General features: G+C 45.0%; 4 protein-coding genes across 4 annotated transcripts; 2 read left to right on the top strand and 2 right to left on the bottom strand.

Annotated features, from left to right (window-relative positions):
* Positions 1-398: 398 nt before the first annotated feature.
* Positions 399-5,229, top strand: mlx (MAX dimerization protein MLX). The gene is made up of 8 exons (XM_084488112.1): positions 399-520; positions 1,234-1,270; positions 1,394-1,483; positions 1,613-1,722; positions 1,829-1,931; positions 2,129-2,228; positions 3,002-3,203; positions 3,744-5,229. The coding sequence occupies exons 1-8, from the start codon at positions 482-484 to the stop codon at positions 3,798-3,800; spliced, it is 738 nt and encodes a 245-aa protein (XP_084344238.1). The 5' UTR covers positions 399-481; the 3' UTR covers positions 3,801-5,229.
* psmc3ip (PSMC3 interacting protein) lies at positions 5,179-6,992 on the bottom strand. The gene is made up of 8 exons (XM_084488124.1): positions 6,933-6,992; positions 6,623-6,723; positions 6,446-6,535; positions 6,229-6,340; positions 5,865-6,010; positions 5,705-5,758; positions 5,409-5,468; positions 5,179-5,318 (listed from the first exon to the last, which is right to left on the bottom strand). Exons 1-8 carry the CDS (start codon positions 6,949-6,951, stop codon positions 5,262-5,264), a joined length of 639 nt encoding a protein of 212 aa, XP_084344250.1. The 5' UTR covers positions 6,952-6,992; the 3' UTR covers positions 5,179-5,261.
* Positions 6,993-7,195: 203 nt separating this feature from the next.
* Positions 7,196-14,228, bottom strand: retreg3 (reticulophagy regulator family member 3). Its single transcript, XM_084488533.1, has 9 exons — positions 13,663-14,228; positions 12,042-12,148; positions 11,658-11,688; positions 11,242-11,368; positions 10,895-10,979; positions 10,151-10,288; positions 9,867-9,946; positions 9,456-9,588; positions 7,196-9,336 (listed from the first exon to the last, which is right to left on the bottom strand). Exons 1-9 carry the CDS (start codon positions 13,923-13,925, stop codon positions 8,822-8,824), a joined length of 1,479 nt encoding a protein of 492 aa, XP_084344659.1. The 5' UTR covers positions 13,926-14,228; the 3' UTR covers positions 7,196-8,821.
* A 273-nt stretch (positions 14,229-14,501) lies between these two features.
* On the top strand, positions 14,502-22,006 carry tubg1 (tubulin, gamma 1). Its single transcript, XM_084467962.1, has 11 exons — positions 14,502-14,661; positions 15,126-15,238; positions 15,533-15,700; positions 15,822-15,890; positions 16,942-17,021; positions 17,303-17,429; positions 18,538-18,624; positions 19,160-19,309; positions 20,040-20,192; positions 20,507-20,668; positions 21,017-22,006. The coding sequence occupies exons 1-11, from the start codon at positions 14,613-14,615 to the stop codon at positions 21,212-21,214; spliced, it is 1,356 nt and encodes a 451-aa protein (XP_084324088.1). The 5' UTR covers positions 14,502-14,612; the 3' UTR covers positions 21,215-22,006.
* The last annotated feature ends 3,257 nt before the right edge of the window (positions 22,007-25,263 follow it).

Here is a 25,263-nt window from a genome sequence, read left to right as displayed (position 1 = left end):
CATCGGTTCAGATGATCCATACAGCCTGATAGTCAGGTTATCAGCTCATTTCGAATTTTAAATAGTCTCAAGTCAGGTAAAAAGAAATTGTCAGGTTAAAATCATGTCAGGTAAAACAACGCGCTGCAAAAGATTGACCGACAGCCCCACTCTGCGTTTGAAATAGGCATGCACAGAAGTGTTTGGTTCGTGTGCGAAGCGCAATCAAATAGCCGTGTTGTACAAATAAACGATTACACATCTGTTGAACTAATGAGATGAGAACGCATCTGCTCTCCGAGCGTCCAGTCCACTCATCCAGGCCATTTCACATTACACATGTGATCTCAAACAACCCCAAGGTAGTCCACACATTGTGTCCAGTAGAGGTAGCACTTACGCACACTTTCTCCAAGGCTATCGCCACCAGAGTTGCTTTGTAGAGCGAGTTGTTGTGAGTAGTATCCTGCAGCTGCAGTTATTATTGTTATTGTTACCCAGGATGACCGACCCGATAACTTCACCAGAGGACAGTTGGAAAGTAAGAAACAAACTCAACACATCGATGTTTTGCGTGGCTATACGCTGAAATCTTACATTAACAGCAAGGAGCAGGCTACTTCACTCTCTTAGCCGCGCGGCTAACGTTAGCACACATTTGCTAAGGTAGTGCAACACATATTGCATGTGTTATTATTTTTTTTAAACAACAGTGCCCATTTTGAAATACGCATTGTCGACGTACAGCTATAGTTGAATTGCAAATATAAGGTGACCTCCTAGCTGTCAACCTGTTTTTTTTTTTTACTGGGACCTGACCGCTCAACAACAGTGTGTCTTTGGAAGTGAAACCCTGGGATCTACTTTGTTGACAGGGACGTTCAAGAATCACGACTGTTATCTTTGTTCACTGGTTTGAATGTGTGTAAACGTAGATCATATTGGTTTATCAACTTGTATAGCACCCCCTCATTTGAAAAACTCAGGTCTATGGGACTTTTCATTTATTTGTGTAGCCTGTGGTGTTTTTTTTTTTTCTTCTACTAAACTAAATAAATGACGTACGCTGTGTGTGTGTGGCGAGTGTGTGTTTGCATGTTTCCACGTGTTCCCTTCAATGACCTTCAGCAAACTGGAACAGCACTCTGTGGGAGTTTCAGTTTGAATGCTTTTTGTTAGCTAGCCTCTCAACCCTCTTTATTTATTTATGCTCTCTCATTCCACATCTTCAACTGTCTCGTGATGACACTGCAGAGCGAAGGTGCATTCAGTGACAACGGGTTCGACCATGGTAAATTTAGGCTTTTCAATTTATTATGCGTTGGATAAAGTTGTCATTGCAGCTTCCATTAAGGTTTTATTGTGTCCTGCATGTGTTTTAATACGATTTCACCCTGATATTCATCTGATGCAGGTTTCTTTACCGAGACAGTGTTAAAAGGCAGCCTTGTCTCTAGAGCAAACAGCATTGGCTCTACAAGTGCCTCTTCAGTACCAAATACAGGTAGGCCTATTGTGTTTTTGATGACTGACTGACATAAAATGTATTGACAACTCATATTCCTCATTAACTCTTATGTACATACCTGATTGATCGATTGGTCAATATACTGAATTGAGTTTTGCTATGTAGATGATGAAGACAGTGACTACAGACATGAGGCATCGTATAAGGATTCATATAAAGACAGACGACGACAAGCACACACACAGGCTGAACAGAAACGAAGGGATGCCATTAAGGTTGGTATACATATTGAATGTCATCCATCCAAAGGTGATCAATCAAGACTTTTTCATTTGTTTATGCTCTCATCGTCATGCATGGATCTCTCTCTATTGCTTCCAGAAAGGCTATGATGACCTGCAGTCTATAGTGCCAACCTGCCAGCAGCAATCAGAATTTGCAGTGGGGGCACAGAAAATCAGCAAGGCTACCATACTACAGAAAAGTAGGATTTTTCTTCATCGTACAACTCTACATTGACAATTGACTATATAATAAAATAAAGTCTAATCTAATCTAATTATGTGTGTTTGGATTGACAAGCCTGTAAGATTGAGAGCTGGTTAACTGGATAACAGCTATTGGACATGTACTCATTGAATCCTAGACCGATGCATTTTGTTTTTGGGGTTGGGTTTCTAGCCATCGACTACATCCAGTTTCTTCATAAAGAAAAGAAGAAGCAAGAAGAAGAAGTGTCCACACTGAGGAAGGAAGTGATGGCGCTGAAGATAATGAAAACGTAAGACGGCGCCTCACAGAAACCGTTTTTGGCTAGACAACTCTTGCCACATAGAACCACAACTGTGAGTGAGAGTGAGAGAGTGAGAGAGATTAATGTTTACATATGCATGGTAGAGCTCAGGGCCTATGCAGGGTTTTTTCTTTCATTTTGCACATTGGTTACGCATTAGTGTCCCTTTTTATTTTGGGCTTTGTACACATTAAACCAGCACCATTGTGATGGTAAACATAATTATCTATAATTGTGGGCATAAGCAGCTGGCTAAAATCTGGTCTGGGCATTCGCATAAGATTACTGAACTGACCTGAAACACTTATTCAGTGTGGATGGCCAGCATTTTTCAAGAAAACACTGGGATTGATGGGAAAATAGTGTTTCCTCATTCTTCCGGCATAGTGTGGACATGGTCTGATTCTGCAGCCATGGCCAGGTCTCTGATCTCTAGGTGCTTTGATGTTAAAGCTCCCATGACATGCCAGCACCAGGTGTGGTGTGATTAGCCGTTACAAGCCATTTTGAAAATCTGTCTGTTATGACATCACAGGTGGGCGTGTTAAAGGAACATGCAATATAGCTGAGGTCTTGAACTGCATTTCAACGTGATGAATGCACAGGTTTAGTGGACTTGGTAATAGGTCAAGAGGTATCCTTGTAAATGGCAGGGTGAATTTTGAGTCCAGAAATCATTCAAATGTTACGCAGTTGAGAGAATGGACGCTGAACTAACTTTTTTATTATTTCATGTCTTTCAACCGGTTGATTTGTTGCAGGAACTACGAGCAGATAGTGGAGGCCCACCAGAACAACCCCCAGCGGGGGGAGGAGCAGGTGTCCGACCAAGTGAAGTTCAGGATCTTCCAGAGCATCATGGACTCGCTGTTCCAGACGTTCAGCAGCTCCGTCTCAGTGAACAGCTTCCAAGAGCTGTCGGCCTGCGTCTTCGGTTGGATAGAGGAGCACTGCAAGCCACAGGCAAGTACCACAGGCAGCATCAAAGCTTGTTTGGAGCTGGAGATCCCAGTCACCTGCTTGTCAAGTCAAGTCAAGTCACTTTTATTTATATAGCACATTTAAATACAACAGGAGTTGACCCAAAGCGCTTTACATTGACAGAAGTCAGGGTTTGGGCAGGGCAGTTGATTAAAGGGGCCCAGGGATACACAGGTCTTGGCTAAAAAAAGAAATGCATAAAAAATAAGTAAAAAAATAAGTAGAAAGAAAGCAATATATATAATAAAAAGAACAGAACAACATAGAGTAAAACAGGTTAAATAGAGTAAAATCACGAAAATAAAAGTAGTTAAAGAAAAGTAAGAACAAGGTTAAGGGTTGTTAAAAGCAAGAGTGAAAAGGTATGTCTTTAAATTAGACTTAAAACTGGCAAGGGTGGTAGAGGACTTGATATGGGGTGGAAGGGGATTCCATAGGTTTGGGCCAGCAGCAGAGAATGCCCGGTCACCTTTCGCTTGTGCTTTTGATTTAACCCACGTCTGCTCTCCTTCCTTCCTCCAGACGTTGAGAGATTTTGTGGTTGGCGTTCTCCGACAGATCAACAGCCCGCTGTACTGATCCTTTTTACAACCTCTGGACTGAACTTAAAAAAATATTTTCGGCCAGTCCCTATCTCTAAGGGCCGGCCATCATCCAGCTACAATTAAGTATTTACATTTTCCTCAGTTCAGGCTGACATATCGAATAGACCAATTGGTTTAGAGGGAAACCGAAGATTCAAGTTTTGTTGCACGCAAGATCTCCCCTCTAATCTCATGTCCAAGTGATTGTGCCTAATTTAATTCAACTTTTACATGCATGTCTCAGAGAAATAGATTTTCTGATGACCATGCAGCAGCAATGTATGCAGATGAATGTTAACGCTGTGCTGGGTGATCCATTGTGCTGAAAATAATTCTGTTTACTTGATCATGTATGCCTTTAAATATATTATGAATTGTGTCTATGTTTTCAAATTAAACTCCAGCCAGGCTGAAGGATAAGCCAAAACCAGTCTGCAGGTATTTTATACCCTATAATTGTGTAAGAAGGCAAATTACTGAAAATGTATTTAATTGTCATTACAACTGGAAATCTATAGTTGTGTTTTCACTTTTTGGTGTGTTTTTTATTATGATTAGAATCAGGACTTTACCTGCCAACTTGGCGAACTGTTGCCAGATGTTTTGATACATGCTTTTTTCAATATTTCTAGTTCACTTCGTTCAGTTATTCCAAAAAGAAACTAATAATTTGGAGAGGTCAGTTTGTTCAATTGTACCTCAGTCAATGCAACTTAAGTGATTGTATGGGAAACATAAAAGCCATCTTTTTCTGAAAGTGCTTACTGCCTTTGTGTAAAAGCTTTCACCCCAACTGATGTGGGTCGCAAGTGATTTTATTTCAAATCCAGAGATCAAAAGGCAACACTGTGGTTTGAGCAAGAGTAATGTATGGCAGTGGATACAGTCGTGTCTGCTTCTTACTGCTTCTTCTTAGGCTTTAAGCCAGTCCATTATTGCCGCAGTACCTGGGAAAGCCATTTCTGGAATGCCATCCAAACTATCAAGGATCAGTAACATCCGATCAGCAAATCACACTGGCTGAATCTGGACTGAATCCCATAGCTGACACACGTTTTGCTGTATATTTTAAAACGTTGTTTGAATCACTGCACTGGGATCTTTTTTTTTAAAGGATACTACCGAAGTACATACCTCAGTCGGTTGCTTCTTTCACACTGAAACATTGTAATCTGTAAGGATTTTAATGTTTTACTTTATTTTGTTGCCTTTTTGCTTTGTGTGTCTTTAAAAGAATTGTAATCCCTTTCTAGAGGTTAATTCAAGTGTGCATGTACATGTTTACAAACGTTGTATTTAGTATTTCATGTTTATTCTTATTTACACAAACTTCTTGAAAATACATTGTTGACGTGTATATATAAAATGAATCTCCTTCTTGTACATCTGGATATAATTATGTGTCCAGATCCTGGCCTCATGTATATCGGATTAATAAATGAGAAGCATTTCCGTCTCAAGTACTTGGTAAAACCACTTTACAGTCTTCATCCGTCTCAACGCCAACTTCCTCCTATAAAATGGGGAATTTCTTGTTTAATATACACCCAGATTTATAATGTATATCCTGATACATGAATCTACTGAACAAATTTAGACTCACTAGAAACTGCTTCTTGCTCTTGGGATATCCTTCCAGAATGGCATCCATCATGTCTGATGCCTATACAAAGAAAGTTTAAAAGCTTTTTAATGAAGGACAATAAATTATTTTGTGCTTGGAGTAGTTTAGTTTATGTGAAATATTTAGCTCTAATGTTGTAAAAATTATAATTGTGATAATGCTATATTCATTATGTAGTCCTTCCTTAATTTGCACACATTTATACACTGATGCTAATTGTCCATGCTAGGCTGGCTTAGGGACACTTGCTCAGTGCTTTTAAGTATATACATTACCAGTCTTTTCCTCTTTTTCCACTCTTTCACATATACATCACGTTGTTTGTAAACCTGTAAGTTAGAACTAATTAATTGAGTGAATTATAAATATAACATGTTATTTGTATGTTTTCTACCAAGTTTGGGTTTGAGGGTCACGTAAATGCTATCTCCCCACCTTTTCCTTCTCTTCTGGTGGGATATGATTAGTTGCTGATTGGATCTTCTGCAGACGCGCCCGGTAACCAGAACACTCCTCTTTCAGCTTCTTTATCTCTGATGTCAGTTCCTCTGTTGTCAATGAGCCTTGGAGCGCTTTCAGCTCTGAAGATAGATTTTTTTTCACCCCAAAAACAATTGAAACCACGTAAGATAAATTTATCCTCTTAGTTACTAGAGCAGTCCAGTCCAAACAAAAAGTACTCAATGTTTGCTCAAACCATGCTCTGCAACAACACTATAGAAAGCATGCAATTTAATGAAAAGGAAAAGTACACTTTTTGTTGTTGTGAAATGCAGCATGTAAACAAACGTGGCACCACCTGCATCTAGCTGCCTGCAGCTCTGGGTGATGGACTGCACTTGGTTGCCGAGCCCTGAGATCTGGTTATCCATGGCCTTCAGGTCTGCATCATTCACTTCTGTAAACTGGCTCTGTTAAAGTGCAGGGAAGAAAACGAGTTAAAAGGAGTAGCCACGACACTCCGATTAAGGATACGTTATGTAAGCTAAAAACTTGTTGAATTTGGGAAGACTAACCTGGTCGGCAAAATATATCTTTTGCTTGCCGTATATTTTCTCTTTAATCTTCCCTTCCACGGCCAATTGCTCCATGGCTTTGACCACTGCCTAAGAATAGGAAATCAGACATCGCCGAAACATTAGCGTTGTGAATGTAACTGCTGTCATTATGTTGTAGATTCGTATTCATCTTACCGTTTTCCCCAGTCCATGCTGTTTTTGTAAATTGGTGAAAACATCTGTTGCACTATAAGGACGGTTCTTTTCATTCAGATATGCAAAAATTATCCCCACGCCTGTAACAAAGAAAATACTTTATTGAATATGACACATTTACGTTGACATGCTTTCTTGACTCATTGCACTAACGATAGCAGATAGCTGGCTAATCATATACACACTAGAGCGATAACTTAAATCTCAAATTGTCAATTGTGTTACCAGAAAATGTATGTCAATGACACGGAAACCAGAATGTAAACTATGTAATTACATGCTGACTTACTGTTATCTTTTTTGCTCATTTTGTCATCACTATATCACAAAAACTAAACTTCAAAACGTATTTCCCCGCGAAATATGCGTCAACACAAAAGACGTCAGTCCGCGTCAAATGACGCGTGCTGGTAGATCGAATCAACTTCCGCCCAGATCACAAACACGATTTACTCCAAAAATATGGCGATAATAAACTTTATCCAGGTTTTTACAAAGCATTACCCCATTTATATTTAAATAAATCTACAAACAAAATTATACATAGTTGCAAATTTTATTTTTTTTCGAAGAGATGCACATCAGAAAATATCAAAACCAGTTACAAAGAAGGTCAGCACATGTTTTTAACTAATCATCGCTCGTTAAAACTTTATCGAGCAATAATGTGCAACTTTCCACTCTAAACATAACTTCCACATCTTTTGTCCCCCAATGTCCAATTCTGTGTGAGAATGGGTGTTCAGAATTAGTTTCTATTGTACTGAATTTTCTATCAATATTCTTTTGAAAATAAGATAATTGAGCAATTGGGTTTCTTCATGAAATAAGCACAGAAAAAAATGATTGCAAGTATTCCGATTGGTTGATATATTCAATAGGACAACAGCTGTGGCTCGTTTCAGTTTGAATGAAGCGGTACCATTCCCATTGTTACTTTGACATAAAGAATACACAAAATAACTAGAACCCTATGCCTTGTCACAAGAACGTCAGACAGTCCAGCATGAAAATATCTACTATGCTCCTGTGCTCTTTAAAGAGCAGATTTCACTCTTTACATACTTACACTTATATCAAAAGGCTATCAGACTTAATACAGGGTTGAATGTAAACATAATTCTTCTATGTCAGAAAAATAACAGCATTTTCTGGATTAAATACAGATCCAAGGAGATATTTAGTTTATATTGCAGTTAAACCAAAACACTCATCAATGTAACTTTACATTGATCAATCATGTGGTTCAAACTGTAAAAACATTCATTAAAAAATAAAATAAAACCTCCATCTTGAAATCACGGAAAATAGCAGTGCGTTGCACCTTGAGGGAAAGATGCATAAAATAAAGACTCATTAAGCATTACTACATAGCATTATCTTCAGTATCTTAACATTTACAGCCAAATTATTGTCCCGACTACCAGCAAAATAAAACTATTGAGAGATTCATATTATGAGAAATATTAAGAGCAGAAGTTAAAGGGAGATCTCAAGAGTAGCTTATACAAAACACAGATGCTACTTCCAACCTCAAGTTATAAGCTAAACTTGGTTGCTGTTTTTTTTTTTTAATTGATCAGTTGTACAACTATACAATTGCTTTGTCCTCTCAGGGACTTCTGTTGCCATGCTTATATAACATGAATGACCAAAAACTAATATATAAAATATCAAACTACTTAATCAGCAAGTAGATCAGCATCAAGCCATCACTCAAAGGTGCTTATCGGCACAAACCAAAAGGAATGTCATGTTTGGTCCCATGATATGTAGCCCTGTGAATTTAGATCTCCTGACAGATAACTTATTTTCTATTCAGCCTCATCATTTGCATGTTGAAAAATGACCATAGGGGACATTGTCTCAATAATGCTGGTTTTTGATATAATGAGGTTAAGATTTTCTTTACTTCTTTGTTGGATTAACCTATTGCTCAGCCTACAACAAAATTGTACTCACAGGAGGAGTGAAGTAAACACTTAAATACCAGAATATGAGAAAGAGGTTGAAAACAGATTAAAAAAAATTGTACTTCACAGTGATCAAATGAAGCCACTCAGGAGCATGGCTGCTGGAAAATAAAGTCACCTCTTTCGCACACAGAGACCCCTCCCCCACACAAACACACACAAACACACACACACACACACACACACACACACACACACACACACACTACTGTGGTTTTCCCAGCAGATTGGACAAGAAGTTGGAACCTTGGCCGGGATCTCCCCGCCTACTTCCTGCTCCAGACGCCGGATCCATCTGGTTCAGTTCGGACTGATCCAGCATCTCAAAGTCTTCCCCATCCCAGTCCGTGTCTAGCTCCGAGCTCGACTGCTTGCGGTAGCTCCGCTGGGCCCTCACCCGGGGCGGCCCTTCCCTTGCCCGCTGGCCGGCTGGGGGCCGGGGCTGCAGGGCTCCGGCCAGCGCCGCCTGGATCATGTTGCTGGCGATCGCTCCCGCCAGTTCGTCCCTGAAGTTGGCGGCGCAGAGCTCCAGGTCCTCCTGGTCCGAGTCGATGTCCGGCAGGGAGGCCCGGTGGCTGGCCAGCTCGGAGAGGCCCAGGCTGGGCAGGCCGATGCTGGTGTCGTCGTCGTCGTCCATCAGGGTGGCGTCTGGGTTGAAGGTGGGGAAGTCCTGGAGGTCCTGAGCGAACGATTCCTCCGCGTCGCTGTGTCGGTCGAAGTCTGAGCGGGGACAGAGACAGACGAGGGGGAAGACGTCAGAGACGACAGGAGGCGCGTCGCTCCTCAAACACAATGACGATACATTGATCAGACGCTTGTGCTTGTGATTAAGTGCTTGCCTTCAGAGCCCTCGGTGAGTGGAGTCTGGCCACGGGATAGATTGAACGTTCCGTTGTCTGTGTAGGACACCTCGGCGTCAGAGTGTTCAGAGTCCGTCAGCGCAAGCTCCCTGGCTACAACAGCATCATCAAACTACAGACGGATGATAGAAACAAACAGGTCAACTCAGTTGTACAGTTCAGTGATTGTATATACATTTTGGAAGAGAGCTCAGCCTAACACGTCAGTTTAGAACGCCTTGGAATCCTTATTGAACTTGTAAGACCCAGTTCTTTAGGTCAATGTAAATGGATCTTGACATCATCATCATCAGTACATTGTCCTATTGATGTGTTGTGCAAGAGTGTGATTCTTTGACCTACCAAATGTTAATACTTTTTTTGATGTAAATGTATATTCAGTTAACATACCGATGGACAGAAAGCAGCCAACTCTTCCTCGCTGTCACTGGCATCTCCTGAGGCCGCACCGCGGATAGACCTTCTCAGGACTGCAACACACACACACACACACACACACACACACACACACACACACACACACACACACACACACACACACACACACACACACACACACACACACACACACACACACACACACACACACACACAGTTAATTAATTGTGCTGCTGACCAGATTACACCTAGCCTACACGTTGACATCAGTAAGTTAATGAGGACTCCGTACTTACACTGATTATCAATAGGCTTTGACATCATGTATCCACGGACGCTGAAGTCCAGCCGCTGCAGGACTGGCTCCAGCCTCACGCTCACATGCTGCAGAAGCCTGTGATAGGCAGCCAGGGGAGCGAGGAGAACACCCATCACTAGAGGGAGGAGACCGCACAGAAACACATTGCATCCAATAAGCCAATTGATTGTAGTGACGAGTAGAGGCATCCAAATTTTTTCTTTAAAATCATTGCACTTAATGACCTTGTGTTGTCAACCTTGTTGAACACTTTATATGGCTGTGTTGCATGTAAAGCACAATGTAAATAATGGCTTGACTGATCAAGCCATTATTTATTGCACGGAGCCAACCAAACACAGCTAGGTACCATATCCTGATAGAAAGGCTGGGAGGTGAAACAGTTAAGCTGCACCAGCTGCTTTGGATCGTAAGAGGTGTCACAGCAGAGGGCCTTGGCAGGGTTTTGTCCGCGGCTCGTCTATGGTCTACACTGACGGTCACAAGATTAGCGCTCCTTCAACCATCAGCAAGCTACCTCCCGTCTTTGCCCATGTGTATAATTCATCCCAACGTTAATCACCTCTCAGGGAAGCAGCCCCCCCAGCTCAGTGGCAAGCGCCCCCCACCCCCCGCTGAGGCTCTGGTTTCAACCCCCATACATTTTTAAACATGGGCCGCCGCCACCAGAGTTTCCATGTCTCTGTGAGCACTCTGTCTGTCTCTTAACTACTGTACCCACCAGCAGAGTAGGCCAGCACCAGTCCAGGAATGTAGCGACCCACCATTGCCACTAGGCCCAGCACCGTGCAGGTCAGCAGGCAAAACTGATAGATTGAAGCACAAAAGAATAATGCATATGTCAGCTTCCTACTGTATCAGTCAAGTGATCGACCGATATAAAAAACCCTAACACGTAAAAAATGCAAATATCGTCCGATTATATCAGCCGGCCGATATTTATATATTATTGCGTTTTTGCGGGGGGTTTTCAGGGATCGGTCGATCCCTAAGTCAATCATTGGTTATGTCGATAGGTTGGTTACAGAGATAACGTGATGGAGAGTGAAGCATCAGAGAGGTTCTTACCTTGCCAGGATTGAGAAGTTTGTACTGGGCCATGCTGGCAGTGCAGGCGGCTCCACTGACCCAGGCCTCTGCGATGTGGTGGCACAGTTCAGGCACACTCAGAAGCCCAGGCTGCACCAGGCCCCAGCTTTAAGAGACGGGCAGTAATGCCAACATGACCCACTTTTCATTTTCATTTAGGCTCAGATGGCCCCTTGGAAATTGCATCAGACATACAATTACAGCCTCATGGAATGTTGGACATACTGATAACTGAAGAAGATGACGGTTTACTGTCCACTTTTACATGAAAAAGCACTACAAATTACTTTTTATAATCAATTTTGCTATTAATGTTAGCAATTATAGTTCATTAATTGTTATCAATACTATGTGGTGGTAATATTGAAAACACCACTGCATGAGTAGCGACATACCTTTCATTTTCCGACTCATCCATTTTTCTCACTGTGGAAGTAACCAGAGCCACAAATAGATTAACGCTAGAAAAAGAACATGCCTAAAATACCTCAAGCTAGGTTTCTTCATCTTCATAGATAAAATGCATTATGAGATGGCATGATTTATTTGAGTTTAGCTTGCAACCTGAATATGGTAAGTAGTGAGAGTAATTATTGAATTGGTGGCCAAGTTACACATCTCTGAGCTGACTGACACCTAATTTAAAAGTATGTAATTTATGTATTGCAGCAATTAGTCAAAGGAATGATAGCATGTCACAATTAGGAAAGCCATGTTTCTCCAAGGTTATATTTAAAGCACAGAAGCCTGAGAACAAAAAGGGAAGCAATTTTTTGCACCTTTGATCAACGGCCATATTTTGTTCTTCCAGGTATCCAGGCAGACAAACACTGCCGTGCCAGAAGCCAGCAGGAAAAGCAGACGCAAGGAGGTCAGGGCAAAGAACCTAAGGGTTGAAGAGCAAACCTAACGTTAATGTTGAGTACTCCAAGTACCTCTGGGACCAGCTGTCAGAGACTACATGAAATGTTTGTCAGAGTGTATCTTACAACAAGCTTAGTTTGAAATAAAATGTGGGAATTACAATGCAATTTCATAGTGCAAAAGGGATATCAGCATGCTAACCTGCTATCTGTTAGCCTGTGGCAGGATTTATATGAAAGGGATATCACATGCAGAATAAGTGGATTTAGATTTAAAGGGTGTAGATTGAAACATGTTTAACACGCCAATGACCTGATGGAGAACGTACATGTTTCCATTGGTTCAAGAAGTCACAAAGAAGGTTATCTAGAGAATGGAATTTCACGAGGATTCATGTGCATAGCCTATGGTTTAAAATGAGCAACATAATCACATGCTGGAATCCTGATTCATCTCAAGTAGGTCATTGACCTGTAGGCGATTCTGCAGATTGTTTAAAAATCTATTATATATACATATCTTTATAAAGCTGTTTCCCAGTATTATTCATGTTGGACTGCAATGTTAGAACTATTGCACTAAGAGTTGCTCTACTTAAGATCACATGGCTTCACAGGTTATCCAGTGCAACAAACGACCTGGCATAGTCCTGTCCTTTCAATTGTTGTGTTAATAAGATTAGACTACCGCGTTTAATAATTTGTTGGCATAAGCAGACCAATTAGCCCTTGGCAAGGGAGTGCATATTGGGTGCTGTGTGGTATAAACTTTGGGGTAGCATAATACAAACCAAGCATACACAATGAAGGCAGTTTCATTATGTTACCACGGTCACAAACCCTTGAATTCCAGCTAGGACTTCTACATGAATTATACGATTCTCTTTCCCCTCCATTATCTGTCACTCCATATAAGTCGGGGTTACTCTGAATGTCTTTCACTCCAACTAGTGAAATATCTGTCTACTGGGGGCAGTCAGTGGTCAGTGATTTGTGTCACACAATAATACAATTCCTATTGTTGGCTCTCCTTCTCCGGCTTGTTTCATGAACATATTTCACAGTCTGAAATTCAGAATATTCTGGCTGTACACCGTTTTTAAATGTGCTAGATAAATAAATAAAATGAGTGCATGCATGCAGCAATGCATGCGTTTGTAAATGTTTACTGCACATCATGTGGAACCTAATTGAGTAATGAATTCACACTATAAGAAAACAATGATGACACCCATGTCAACAGCAAAATTGCCAAATATAGCATTGCGACAGGACTGATATTCGTGTGAACATTATAGTTGATGTTTTCAAATGCATACATCAGTCTCTTCTTCATCTATAAATAGCAATACCAAGTGTACCATCTGCCTTGTCTTGGTTGACATGTGTCAACGGTTTTGGTAACGAATCTGCGGCAGTTTTGTGCCGCTTGGAAACGCTAGACGTTTTGTCTTACAATTTTAATAAGCACCTCAATCAAATCACCTGTTTCACCATCAAACGACGTTCACGTTCATGTGACGTTGATGCAACTTACCAGAACACCACGTTGACCACAGTGTATACAAGCACACACTGGAAAGGTCTTTCCCAGATTAAGACGGACTGTAGGTAGGTCAAAACAGGCTCATACGTTCCCAATGCCCTCTGAAGAGAGGCTTTGACAGCCCGCACCTGGCTATCCCTCTCGCTGGACTGCGGTCGAGAGCGCAGGCTAACCCCTGAACACTGTTTGTCGACAACGTCGTCGTTGCTTGCGTCTACCACTGCCCCGATGTTAGCCATCTTGGTCACGTACATTAGTCCGATGTTCCCGAAACAATCTCGAAATTGCACACAGCGGGTACCCGCTCGGCGGCGGCGGAGCGACTCGGGACAGCTGAGCTAACCTAGCTGGAGAGATCGGCTAAAGTTAGCGAGTGTGAGCAAAGGTTCGCCAAGCTCATGAGACTAGCCGACGCACTGAGTTCACTGTATGCATAACTATAGTATCTATCGCTGGTTAAGTCACACGTAGACATGGCATCGCTATATTACAAGAGTACACGCCACATACTACCTGACATTTGGTACAAGATACAGCGCTACTGCCTCTGAGTTGAGTGTTATTAAATGGCGTAACCCTGTTTTTCTTTTTCTTTTTTTTGCCCCGCATCAGGGACTGGTTGATGTAAACACGTGTCGGAGCCTGTTTGAACCAATCAGATTCTCCGTGGCCTATGCGCTCGCCCTTCACTGGGAGGCGTTCCGTGACGCACTGTACGCCTCGTTTTCGCCGAGCCACGCCGTTGGTTAACCCGTTCCTCTTTCAGCGGTTCGTTTGCGAGGCGAACTGGAACGCGCCCCTGCCGTTCATGCGCAGTACTGGTCCTTGACCAAAGCGGGAAGAAGAAACGGGGCTGTCGGCCGCTGCTACTGGTGTCGAAAACTGCCTTTTCTTATGTTCTTTTAGCTAGCCAGCCGGCTGGACAATCAACAGAGGAAAACATGCCGCGGGAAATCATCACTCTTCAGCTAGGACAGTGTGGAAATCAAAGTATGTTTTTAGCGAAACAAGCTTCAGGGCGTTATTGTTGTTAGCCGCTGTATTGTTAGCCCGCCGAGTTGTGCAGAGGCTCCAACTTGACTGACGTTAGAGGATCATCTCCAAGGGCCCCACGGCAGCTCTTTGGGGGTGTGATCGGTCCTAAGTTGTCACACATCGGTACCCCGTGCTTGCTTGTCAACCCCCGAACCTGGCCTGGGTTAGCTAGTTGCTGGCTTGGTAGTTTAGAAACACATGTGATGCTAGATGCTGGTCCACACTAGAGACCGCGGATATCGTGTAACCCAAGTGTGGTTTTGTATTATTGACATCTCACTGGGATCCTGTTTCGTATTGCTTTCAGTTGTGTATCTTTTTCTTCCGTCGTTAACGTTACCTAACATAGTTTGAATTAGCTGAATGACTCGAGTTGATGTTGTGGTACAGACAGTAATGCCCTCGTTTGCATGATATAGTTGGTTTCGAGTTCTGGAAGCAGCTTTGTGCCGAACATGGCATCAGTCCAGAAGGGATTGTGGAGGAGTTCGCCACTGAAGGCACCGACCGAAAAGATGTCTTCTTCTATCAGGTAACAAGGCCAAGCATCCTGATATTGTACTGCGCATCTAAAATGGGCTTTGAGGCACACAGATACGTTACCAAGATGCTTGTCACTGATCTGAGCCGGTTACCTCTCTTACATTCAATTAAAGAAAGCATTTGCTATAATCGATGCTATTACATAGTAGTGGGCGCATGACTCGCCTGCCTTCTCCAAAAGTGCAGCACAAGCCTGTGCTCACTAGATGGCGCAAATGTAGCGTGCACTGGAAACGCCAAACCATTTCACATAACGCATTGACCGGTCCTCGTTACCCCGCAGGCCGACGACGAACACTACATACCACGGGCTGTCCTGTTGGATTTGGAGCCCAGAGTGATCCATTCCATTCTGAACTCTCCCTACGCCAACCTGTACAACCCAGAGAACATCTACCTGTCCGAGCATGGAGGGGGAGCAGGAAACAACTGGGCCAGTGGATACTCTCAGGTAACAGAAAATAACCAGATGTCTAGCGGGCGTCCCTGAACCCATCATTCCGAAATCAAAAAAAATGTGTTTTGTTATTTTGTGTGTGTCATTTGTCATTTGTTAAAAAAATGTCTCTTAGGGTGAAAAAATCCACGAAGACATCTTTGATATTATTGACCGAGAGGCGGATGGCAGTGACAGTTTGGAGGTGAGTTCCAACGACTCTTGTGGTCTCAGTTTCGCCTAGCAACGGTATAACAACCTGGGTATGTGGAGTGACATAAATCGTAATATTGTAGCATAGCAGCATCGTCAATAAGTTATTAGTTGGTTCATCAATAACTCAAAAAACAGCCGTTCAAAAGTAGGAATCTGTCAAAATAACTGATTATCTTAAACAGAATGGCTACCACGGTTACGCTGCCATTAAATTGCCTAAACATCATCCTGGAATAAATATCTTGGTTAGAAAGCATCTTCTCACTTCACACATCCCTTCACCATGATCCAAGGAGTCAGACACTAAGCAGATTCTCCTTGTGGACTGTCTGTGACCCCTGAAAACAAGTCCACCATTCTCTTCACTACTTTCTATTAGGTCGTATCCTCCTGCTATCCTAAAGCAGAATGCATGTGTTCTTGCGGATAGACTGAACCACCTTTATAGTTCACGTACGCAGAACCCCCTTCCTGTCTCCGTTTGCCTTCCTTAACCCACTGAAGCCCCAGCAGCCACCCTTGGTAGCACTATTCTTAGACTGGGTTTTGGAGCTCTCTTCTTCTGCTGCCAGCCAGCAGCCACCCATAAAACAACACTCTGGCTTCACCTTGGAGCGAGCCGCACGTTCTGTTACGTGTGTGTGTGTGTGTGTGTGTGTGTGTGTGTGTGTGTGTGTGTGTGTGTGTGTGTGTGTGTGTGTGTGTGTGTGTGTGTGTGAGAGGCAGGCAGGCAGGCAGGCAGGCAGGTTGAGTGTGTGTGAGTGAGAGAGATAGAGAGGGAGTGTGTGAGGAGTGTGTGTGCTGGCAGGGTGTGGCGTGTGGGAGGGCTGGTGATAATAGCCGGTCGCCTGCAGAAGGCAGGTATTACTGGGCCCTCCCGGGTGGAAGAGGGAGGCTGTTTGTAAGGTGGGGCCCGCACGCCCATTTATTCAACCGCCTGGGAAGGGGGGCAATTTGACACCCACACACGACGCATATAGCCGCCTGTACGTTTTTAACCCTCAAACAGAAGAGAATAAAGGAGGCGTTTGTGCTTTCAGGGGTTTGTCCTGTGTCACTCCATCGCTGGGGGAACCGGTTCGGGCCTCGGATCCTATCTGCTGGAGAAGCTCAACGACAGGTCGACAGCTATGCACACACCATAGCGCTTGACTCGAATGAATAAAATGAATTGATAAAAAAGAACGCACTAGAATGCATGAAACAATGAGTAAAAGCATACACACAGTTGTTATCTACAGTTGTTAAGCTTTTTCCCCCCCATCGTTCCCCTTGTTGTGTAGTTTCCTCTGCTAAGCGCTTTAAATTGCAGTCACCAAAACTGCTCTTTTAAAGTTTTTCATGACGGTCCATTCATATTCACTTGAACCGTGTGCGTGTTCCCCTGCGACCCATCCTCAGGTACCCCAAGAAGCTGGTGCAGACATACTCGGTGTTCCCCAACCAGGATGAGATGAGTGACGTGGTGGTCCAGCCCTACAACTCCCTGCTAACCCTGAAGAGGCTCACGCAGAACGCAGACTGCGTGGTACGCAAGCAACACACTGTTGCACTTACTTTGTCTGATGTGTGCTGCAGTGTGTGTGTGTGTTTGTGTCTCTTCTTGGAAAAGGGTTCAATGACGTTTCCTGGTAGAATCACGCTGTGTAGTAACACGGAAAATGATGCTGCTCTTGTTGTGATTCGATTAAAGATACAGAGAGAGAAGGGGACGTTCGTACGGTTTACCTCGGAGTTCCTCTACTGCCTGCAGTTTAGTTGAGTTGTATATGGGTATACTGGGTATATTATTTGTAATTTCAAAGGTCAAAAGGTCAATCAAAGAGATAAGTACAGGCTACCTTCCTGGTTCCAGGAAAAGTAACTATATTAAAGAGTAGTGCGGTAGTGCTTTGATAACTTTGTTACCAGTGGTTGTGCTTGTCATCGATGGCAACACTTCGCTAACAAAAAAAGTGTTCAAATCAATCAATATCCATATATAATGATGTATATGGAGAAATGTGTCACGTTTTGGTCTGGTAAAATAGATGCAACAATATACAACCATAACCTTATTCTATCCGGTCATCTTTATGATTTTCACTCAAATGTGTTAAAAAACATTTGCACTTTAACTTTCCTCAAAAAGGGGGTCTGAATGGCATGCCTGGTTAGACAAGCGAAGCCCTAGTGTTGTGGCGTTGCCTACGTTTGATTAAATCTCCATTTGGTTTAATTTTTGTGCTGATTGTGTTAAGAAACGACGCTCAGACTCTCTAATAATGTTTCCTCTCTAATACCCACTTCCTCCGGGGCCCCCTCACAGGGCCCTCATGTTGATTCAATTAGCCAGGAAGCTAATAGAATTTGCCCCAAAGAATCGGTGCCCCTGTGGACCCGCCGTACAGTGTGCCTCTTGTGTTTGTTTCTGGCCCCAAACAACAGGCCCACAGTGTAGCCGCTGAAGAGCTTCTCTTCAGCGGCTTCATTGCTTTAAAATACCCTCCTCTCCCTCCCTATATTTTTGCACGCGTTCTTCAAGTTCCCCCCCCCCCACCCCCATATTTTACGATGCTAAATGGCATTTCCATCCCCTTGAGTTCTCGTGGAATCGTTCACCGTGGAATGTGTTTTGCCGCTTGTTTGTCGCTCAGGTGGTGCTGGATAACACGGCCCTCAACCGCATCGCCACCGACCGGCTGCACATCCAGAACCCCTCCTTCTCCCAGATCAACCAGCTGGTGAGTCGTTGGCACCCGGCACGCCTACAGACACAGACACCACCTGAAGTCTGCGTTCGGTCCAAACCGCTCTCGCAACGTGACGAGAGCGACTGGCGGTGGCTTTTTCTTTCTTCCTTAAAACTAGTTTGGCCGGTCCCCTCGTCAGTCGGGATCCCGTGTGTGTGTGTGTGTGTGTGCGTGTGCGTGCAGACATGCATAGTTTTCAATTCCCTTACAAATTCACTTACACCACATTTTCTCTACAGCCAGTTCGTTTTAGCTTCAAATTAGATTTTCTGCCTTCTTTTTTTTTTTTCTCTCCCCCAGACCAAATTCATTATGCAAGAACAAATCTATGCCTGGGCCTGAGGTGGATAGGATTTTATCCTTTTAGACATTATGTAGTTGAGACCGTTTTTGTGATGGCTACAGTGCACAAGCAACAGAGGGTTGGGTTTTCTGGTTGGTCTTTTGTTTTCTTTCAATGTCTTCTTCCAGTTGAGGTCGTCACACTCAAATCGCGCTGTTCCTAACGTAACGCTGTCACTCACAGGTCTCCACCATCATGTCCGCCAGCACCACCACCCTGCGTTACCCGGGTTACATGAACAACGACCTGATTGGCCTGATCGCCTCACTCATCCCCACGCCACGACTCCACTTCCTGATGACGGGCTACACACCCCTCACTACCGACCAATCGGTTAGTGGTGTTTTGTGGGCCTCACTCAAAGTACATCACAGCAGTGATGATGCTATTGGTTAGCAGTGATATTCAAATCTGTTGAATCCCAAGTAACAGGGGTGTTGTGTAGCTGGACCTCCATCCAAAGGGGTCAGGGTTTTTTTCCCCCCAAGACCACAGCCCACCCGTAGGCATCCTCGATCCCTAACTCCCTCCTTGCTCGTTCATGTCATGTATCTGTATTCACTGCTTCAAGTCGCTTCATGTCTGATTTAAAATATCTTCAAAATGGCCAAATAGCTACGCTGGAAATGGAGTTCTCGCGAGAGCACAATTAGAATTTGCTCAGCGAGCCTCTCTGGGAACGAGCAATATACTCACTCCCCGATTCCCTTGGATCCGAACATTAACCAATCACATCGATGTATCTGATATTGGCGGGCCAAAAGCGTTATACGGCAAGAGTCTTATCTATTGGTTAGCTCCGCTGGTCTGGATACGCCACCCCTTGTATTCTTCTGATTGCTCGTAGTTATCCAGTTGCGTGCAGTGATATTTTCAAATGCATGCTTGGTGCCGCCCCTCGAGTTGGGCCACTTTCATTACCCGCTGCCAGACCCTACAGCTTTGTAGACGTGGGTCTGGATCACCAGGCTAGTAACGGTGAACCGAGCCGATTGCGAGCAGAACGCTCCAGTCCCGTCGCTTGTGTGAGCGTCTTCCCCTCTCCTCCCCCGTGACCCCCCAGGTGGCCAGCGTGAGGAAGACCACGGTGCTGGACGTCATGCGGAGGCTGCTGCAGCCCAAGAACGTCATGGTGTCCACGGGGAGGGACCGGCAGACCAACCACTGCTACATCGCCATCCTCAACATCATCCAGGGCGAGGTGGACCCCACCCAGGTGTGTGTTCCTCCGGCTCCGTCATAGACCTCTGAAGAATAAGTCCCGCCTCCGAGGCTCCCGGTTCCCTCGGTCAAATGTCTACGGGAGATAACATGGGCGTTTTTGTTTTTTTTGAATGATCGTGAGAGGAGATCGGGAGAGTCGTGACGTCCGAGGTCTGCGCAGATCCGCGTTAGCGTAATGCTCCTTCATAATTAGTTAACTACTTTAACTAATTAGGGGGGGGCGGCGGTGGCGGGGGCTCCACTCTGGTCTGTGAACAGGAGGGGATGCTCACGGGTTGATGGTTTGTCATTTAATGATGTATTCAGGTGCACAAGAGTCTGCAGAGGATCCGCGAGCGCAAGCTGGCCAACTTCATCCCCTGGGGCCCGGCCAGCATCCAGGTGGCCCTGTCCAGGAAGTCCCCCTACTTACCCTCCGCCCACCGTGTCAGCGGCCTCATGATGGCCAATCACACCAGCATCTCCTCTGTAAGTCTCCGCCCACAACGGGGGGATTCACTGCGATTGGTCGGCTTGTGTTATTTTTTTCGTGGGTCATATATTCCCGTGGGTTGACACAGGAATGATCTTCTTTATCATTCTAGTAAGGTCATTTACTGTAAGTGTTCATTAAGTGTCGACTCTTGAGTGAATACTCCCAATGTTGAGGCTGCGTTAACTTGTGGGGCGTGTCAACTTATTATAATTGAGCAGAAATAAACGTCAAATAAATGTAAATAAATGACATTTAGTTGTGGAGCGGACGCTTTTATCCGAAGCGACCCTGAAGCCACCCAAAGCAGCCAACTTCAACGCTCCGCCCCGTTTGCCCCGCAGCTGTTCGAGCGGACGTGCCGGCAGTACGACAAGTTGCGGAAGCGCGAGGCCTTCCTGGAGCAGTTCCGTAAAGAAGACATTTTCAAGGACAACTTTGACGAACTGGACAACTCCCGGGAGGTGGTCCAGCAGCTGATCGACGAATACAGCGCCGCCACCAAACCAGACTACATATCCTGGGGCACGCAGGAGCAGTGAGAGCCAGCTGTGCCCAAGTTCTCAGCTAGTCACCCCCCAACCCCACTTCTCCCCCCACCCCCACCACAAGATCCTGTATTTACTAAGACCAGGGTTCTCAAAACCAGTGTCACATTATCGCCTTCCAGATACGACGGCACTTACGCTTTCCAATTGCACAAACACCAGCCGTCTCATCTCCATAGGTTTCTGCACGGCGTATATCCGGACATTCAAAAGCTCATCATTAGAGCGAATGGTCAAAACTAAGCCCGGTGTTCTCCCCAAAAGCAACCCTTCCATTAGTGTATAGTCGGGTGATCGGTTCCCCTGCGTTGATTCTTGTGTTTACTTCTGAACGTAGCTCGTGTCAGTATTCGATCCCTATGGTTGTGAAACTGCACATTTGCCACCCTTTCAAAACCTAGAAGGTAATTTGCCCCCCCCCCCTTGTTGTGGAACTAGATACTGCTTTGTGTCACTGATCATCACATTTCGGAATCCTCAGGTGTCGTTGCTCCATCCACAGAATGTATGACATGACGGTTCATCACATTTCCTGGAAGGGTCCACATTTTTACTCTGCTCACAAAAGCCTTTTGAAAAATATTCAGAGGTTCAAGGCTTTACATGCTCAAGGGAATTTCCATTCAATGTAACTAATACTGGGGAATTTATTAAATTGCATTGACACTCATAGAGGCTGTACAAAAGTCTTATCTTTTGAGGTTTTTCATCGTGCCTGTATCTAAATATGACTGAAAAGAGTCACCAGTCAACTCTACGGTCATCAAAATGTACATACCATGTCGCTTTGCTTGTTGGACCTGTGTGAAATATACTTAATAAAAGTTGTTTTTTACTAAATAGTTTGGGTTTTATCTGTTAAAAGAGAGGTCACACGCTCTGAGTCAGCGAGCGAGGTTTTCTTTAATCCCAGTTGTGTGAAATCTCAGCCGGAGTGGCCTTGTATTATTGGCCGAGTAGTTTCTTTCTTCAGGTCTGTTAGGGCTCATTACCGCTGGAGGAACAGTGTGGCACTTGGCGACGCCTGCTCAACCAGCCATTGTTTCGAACCAGAGAAGCCTTTCAAGTGGGTAGGGTTTAGAGCCATACTAGCTCACCCCAGACCGTAGCCCTCTGAAGTGCCAGAGTGCCAAACGATGGCAGGGCACGCTGCTGGTTCCACGCTGGTTCCACCTGAAAAGCAGTTGTTGCCTCTTGGTAAGGAAGGGGAAAAAAAACTTGCAAGGATATATGGTAAAATGGTGCTCATTTATTAATTACATACAGTATTTATAGTTTTTATTGCACTTCCAAGTTAGCTAAAACAATAGTGCAATTAACAATACACACGTTACATAACGTAAAATACAAAAAAAAAAAAAAGTACCATGCATACAAACAAGCTTGAAGATAAAGCAGCAACCTCTGATTTTTCTTGTCCTTTGTCACGTGTGTGTGTGGTTTGTGTGTGTGTGTGTGTGTGTGTGTGTGTGTAGCTCAGAGCTGCCTGCAGCTGCAGTAGAAAGCGCTAAAGGCCTGCAGGATGGCAGGAGAAACTAGCGCTAGCTGGCTTTGCAATGACGTGTCCTCAGTCAGCCACTGTGAGTGGACAACATTCTGCTGGAGGGAGGGAGAGAGGGTGGCTGGTTCCATCGTTAGGGCCGTAGATCAGATAATACTGCTAAAATACAATTAACCCCCCCTCCCCCCCCCCCAAAAAAAAAAAAATTAAGATCTCAGATACGTCTTACAAAAGTTGTACAAATACAAGCGGACCTCCCTACATTTTTGTCAAAAATATATAGGAGCATTAAGTAAAGGGGCATGACATGAAATAAAATGATCTAGCAAATAGAAGGAGCGGTTATGTGGGGGGGAGGGGGGGATAGGGGGGAGGGGGGAGGGGGGGTAATTTTCGATATAAAAAGTGTCCCAACATCCATCTTTGGTCCATGATCAAACCTGTGACATGGCAGAATGTGTGCTCCAGCAGTCCGGACTGAAAGACTGAGAGCTGAGGAGCAGGCCGGCCGTGTCCACACAGACAGGGGGGGGGGGGGGTGGATCTGTGAGTGCGTCTTAACTGGTTCCACACATTCATCACCTGCTTTGGAAGAAAAAAAAAAGAAGAAAAAAAAAAAAAGAACCTATAGCTCTGGTACCAGTAGCAACATAAGCCAGTATTGAAAAGACATCTAGAGCCACATTTTTTTAAAAAGACAGTGGGGGGAAAAAAAAAAAAAAAAGAAAGAAATATACAAAGTTAATGTCTGAACATAAATAACACAAGAACAGAATTCAATGGCCAGAATAAAAATAAAAAAAACAACGGTGGATAGGGGTCGGCACACATCGTCAAGCTTCTCTCTCTCTCCCCCCACCCCCCCCCCCCCCATATTTTAGTCCACATTCCTTGGCAGGCTTTTTAACGCGGTATCTCAACGGCGCTTCACACAACCCCACTGCTTACGAAACCAAAAATCACTTCATGAGGAGTCACGCGTCAAATCGAAAGCTTTGCCATTATGACACGTGAAAGACGAGTGACGGAAAAAAATAACGACTACAACTGAACTCTCAGCCGGCAGACAACAGTTAAGTTTGTTTGTGGTCGTTCGCGTCGAAAAAGCTGCAGCTAAGAAGAGAAGCGACCAACCGATACGTCAGAGTCTTTGGTGAAGACAACGCTGTGCCTACAGTATATATTCACTTCTCCCACACACACACACACACACACACACACACACACACACACACACACACAGACACAGACACAGACACACACACACATACAGCCCAGGCACGGCCTCTCCGTCTTCCCTCGGCATGTGCACAGGACGGAGTCACGTGACTCAAACACGCAAAACATCCACGCACGTTGCACGCATCCCCTCTCGCTAATAGTCCCCAGAGAGGTGGTGGCAGTGCTGGTGGAGGAGGGGATGGGGGGGGGGGTGGTGCTGGTGCTTGGTGCTGGTGGTGCTGGTGGTGGTGGTGGTGGTGGTGGTGGAGGACAGAGTCTATACGGCGAGCGCAGCCAACGTGACTGAGCCGCAGAGCTCCACATCTGGTTGCAGTTCCAAGTTCACATGGCCGGCTGCTGCATCAACAGTTCCAGGTAATGCAAGCCCGGGCTGGGGCCCTCATGAGCTGAGCCCCCGCGTCTCTGATGAGTGTGTCAGGGATTGGTGGTGGGGGATGGGGGCGGGGGGGTTGAATGAGTGATCGCGTGTGTGTGGCTGTCCATGTGTGTGTGTGTGATAAATCTCAGCCAGGGAAAGAAGGGGGGGGGGACAGGGGGCGGGGACGTGGGGTGAAGCAAACTTCTTCTCAACACTATTCCAGCAGTGAACGAAGAAGAAGAGGGAGGGGGGGGGGGAGGGAGGGTCGCCTTTCTAGGGAAAGCAATGTCGGAATGGCACACTTTGAGCCAGAAAGAGAGAGCGAGAGAGCAAGAGAGAGAGAGAGAGAGGCAGAGTGAGGAAAAGGCCTATAGAGGGAGAGCGATAGAGAGAGATCCAGAGTGAGGGAGAGGCAGAGAGTCACAGAGAGCGGCAGAGAAAGAGTCTTTCCCTCCTAAGCCGTGTCCAGATGGGAGTAATACCATGTCACGATGGTTGTGTGTGTGTACGTGTGTGCGTGCGTGCGTGTGCGTGCGTGCGGTAACACAGGTTGCGTGACAGCACAGAGCGGGGCGGGGGGGACGGGGACGGGGGGGGGGGCTTGGGGTGAGGCTCATGACACCTCATCAGCGACCACATTGGTTTCTGCGGGCTTGAGGCCTCCCCTCGCCAAACGCCGCGCCTCCCCCTCCTCCTCCTCCTCCTCCTCCTCTCCCCAAACACACACACCGCCTTCCCTTTTACCCTCTCCTCTCCCTCCCCCCCTCCTCCTCACTCCTCCTCCTCCTCCTCACTCCTCCTCCTCCCCACACCCGTCGCCCAGGCTCCCTCCACTGGAAAGCACGGCGAGGGTTTATTTTCACGGACTGCGAGTGAAAACAGCCCTCTCTTTGTTTTGGCTGCCGTTCCGTTCCCAGCAGAGCCAGGCGCTGGGTCCTGAGG

This window comes from Micromesistius poutassou (genome assembly GCF_964030765.1).
Source record: "Micromesistius poutassou genome assembly, chromosome: 1".
In the NCBI taxonomy this organism is placed as follows: Eukaryota; Metazoa; Chordata; class Actinopteri; order Gadiformes; family Gadidae; genus Micromesistius; species Micromesistius poutassou.
Note: the sequence above shows the minus strand (reverse complement) of the source record. Positions and strands in the feature narration are given on the sequence as shown.

Coding starts and splice junctions, on each gene's coding strand:
- psmc3ip (XM_084488124.1), bottom strand. Junction 5,759..5,864: donor CACCAGAAGAGAAGGAAAAG/GTGGGGAGATAG, acceptor TCTAACTTACAG/GTTTACAAACAACGTGATGT. Junction 5,469..5,704: donor GGAAAAAGAGGAAAAGACTG/GTAATGTATATA, acceptor TTCTTTGTATAG/GCATCAGACATGATGGATGC.
- retreg3 (XM_084488533.1), bottom strand. CDS start 13,925: ATGTACGTGACCAAGATGGCTAACATCGGGGCAGTGGTAGACGCAAGC. Junction 11,689..12,041: donor AATATGGCCGTTGATCAAAG/GTGCAAAAAATT, acceptor TTACTTCCACAG/TGAGAAAAATGGATGAGTCG. Junction 9,947..10,150: donor AAAGCCTATTGATAATCAGT/GTAAGTACGGAG, acceptor TGTGTGTTGCAG/TCCTGAGAAGGTCTATCCGC.
- mlx (XM_084488112.1), top strand. CDS start 482: ATGACCGACCCGATAACTTCACCAGAGGACAGTTGGAAA. Junction 521..1,233: donor CACCAGAGGACAGTTGGAAA/GTAAGAAACAAA, acceptor ATGACACTGCAG/AGCGAAGGTGCATTCAGTGA. Junction 3,204..3,743: donor AGGAGCACTGCAAGCCACAG/GCAAGTACCACA, acceptor TCCTTCCTCCAG/ACGTTGAGAGATTTTGTGGT.
- tubg1 (XM_084467962.1), top strand. CDS start 14,613: ATGCCGCGGGAAATCATCACTCTTCAGCTAGGACAGTGTGGAAATCAA. Junction 15,239..15,532: donor AAGATGTCTTCTTCTATCAG/GTAACAAGGCCA, acceptor GTTACCCCGCAG/GCCGACGACGAACACTACAT. Junction 18,625..19,159: donor TCTCCCAGATCAACCAGCTG/GTGAGTCGTTGG, acceptor TGTCACTCACAG/GTCTCCACCATCATGTCCGC.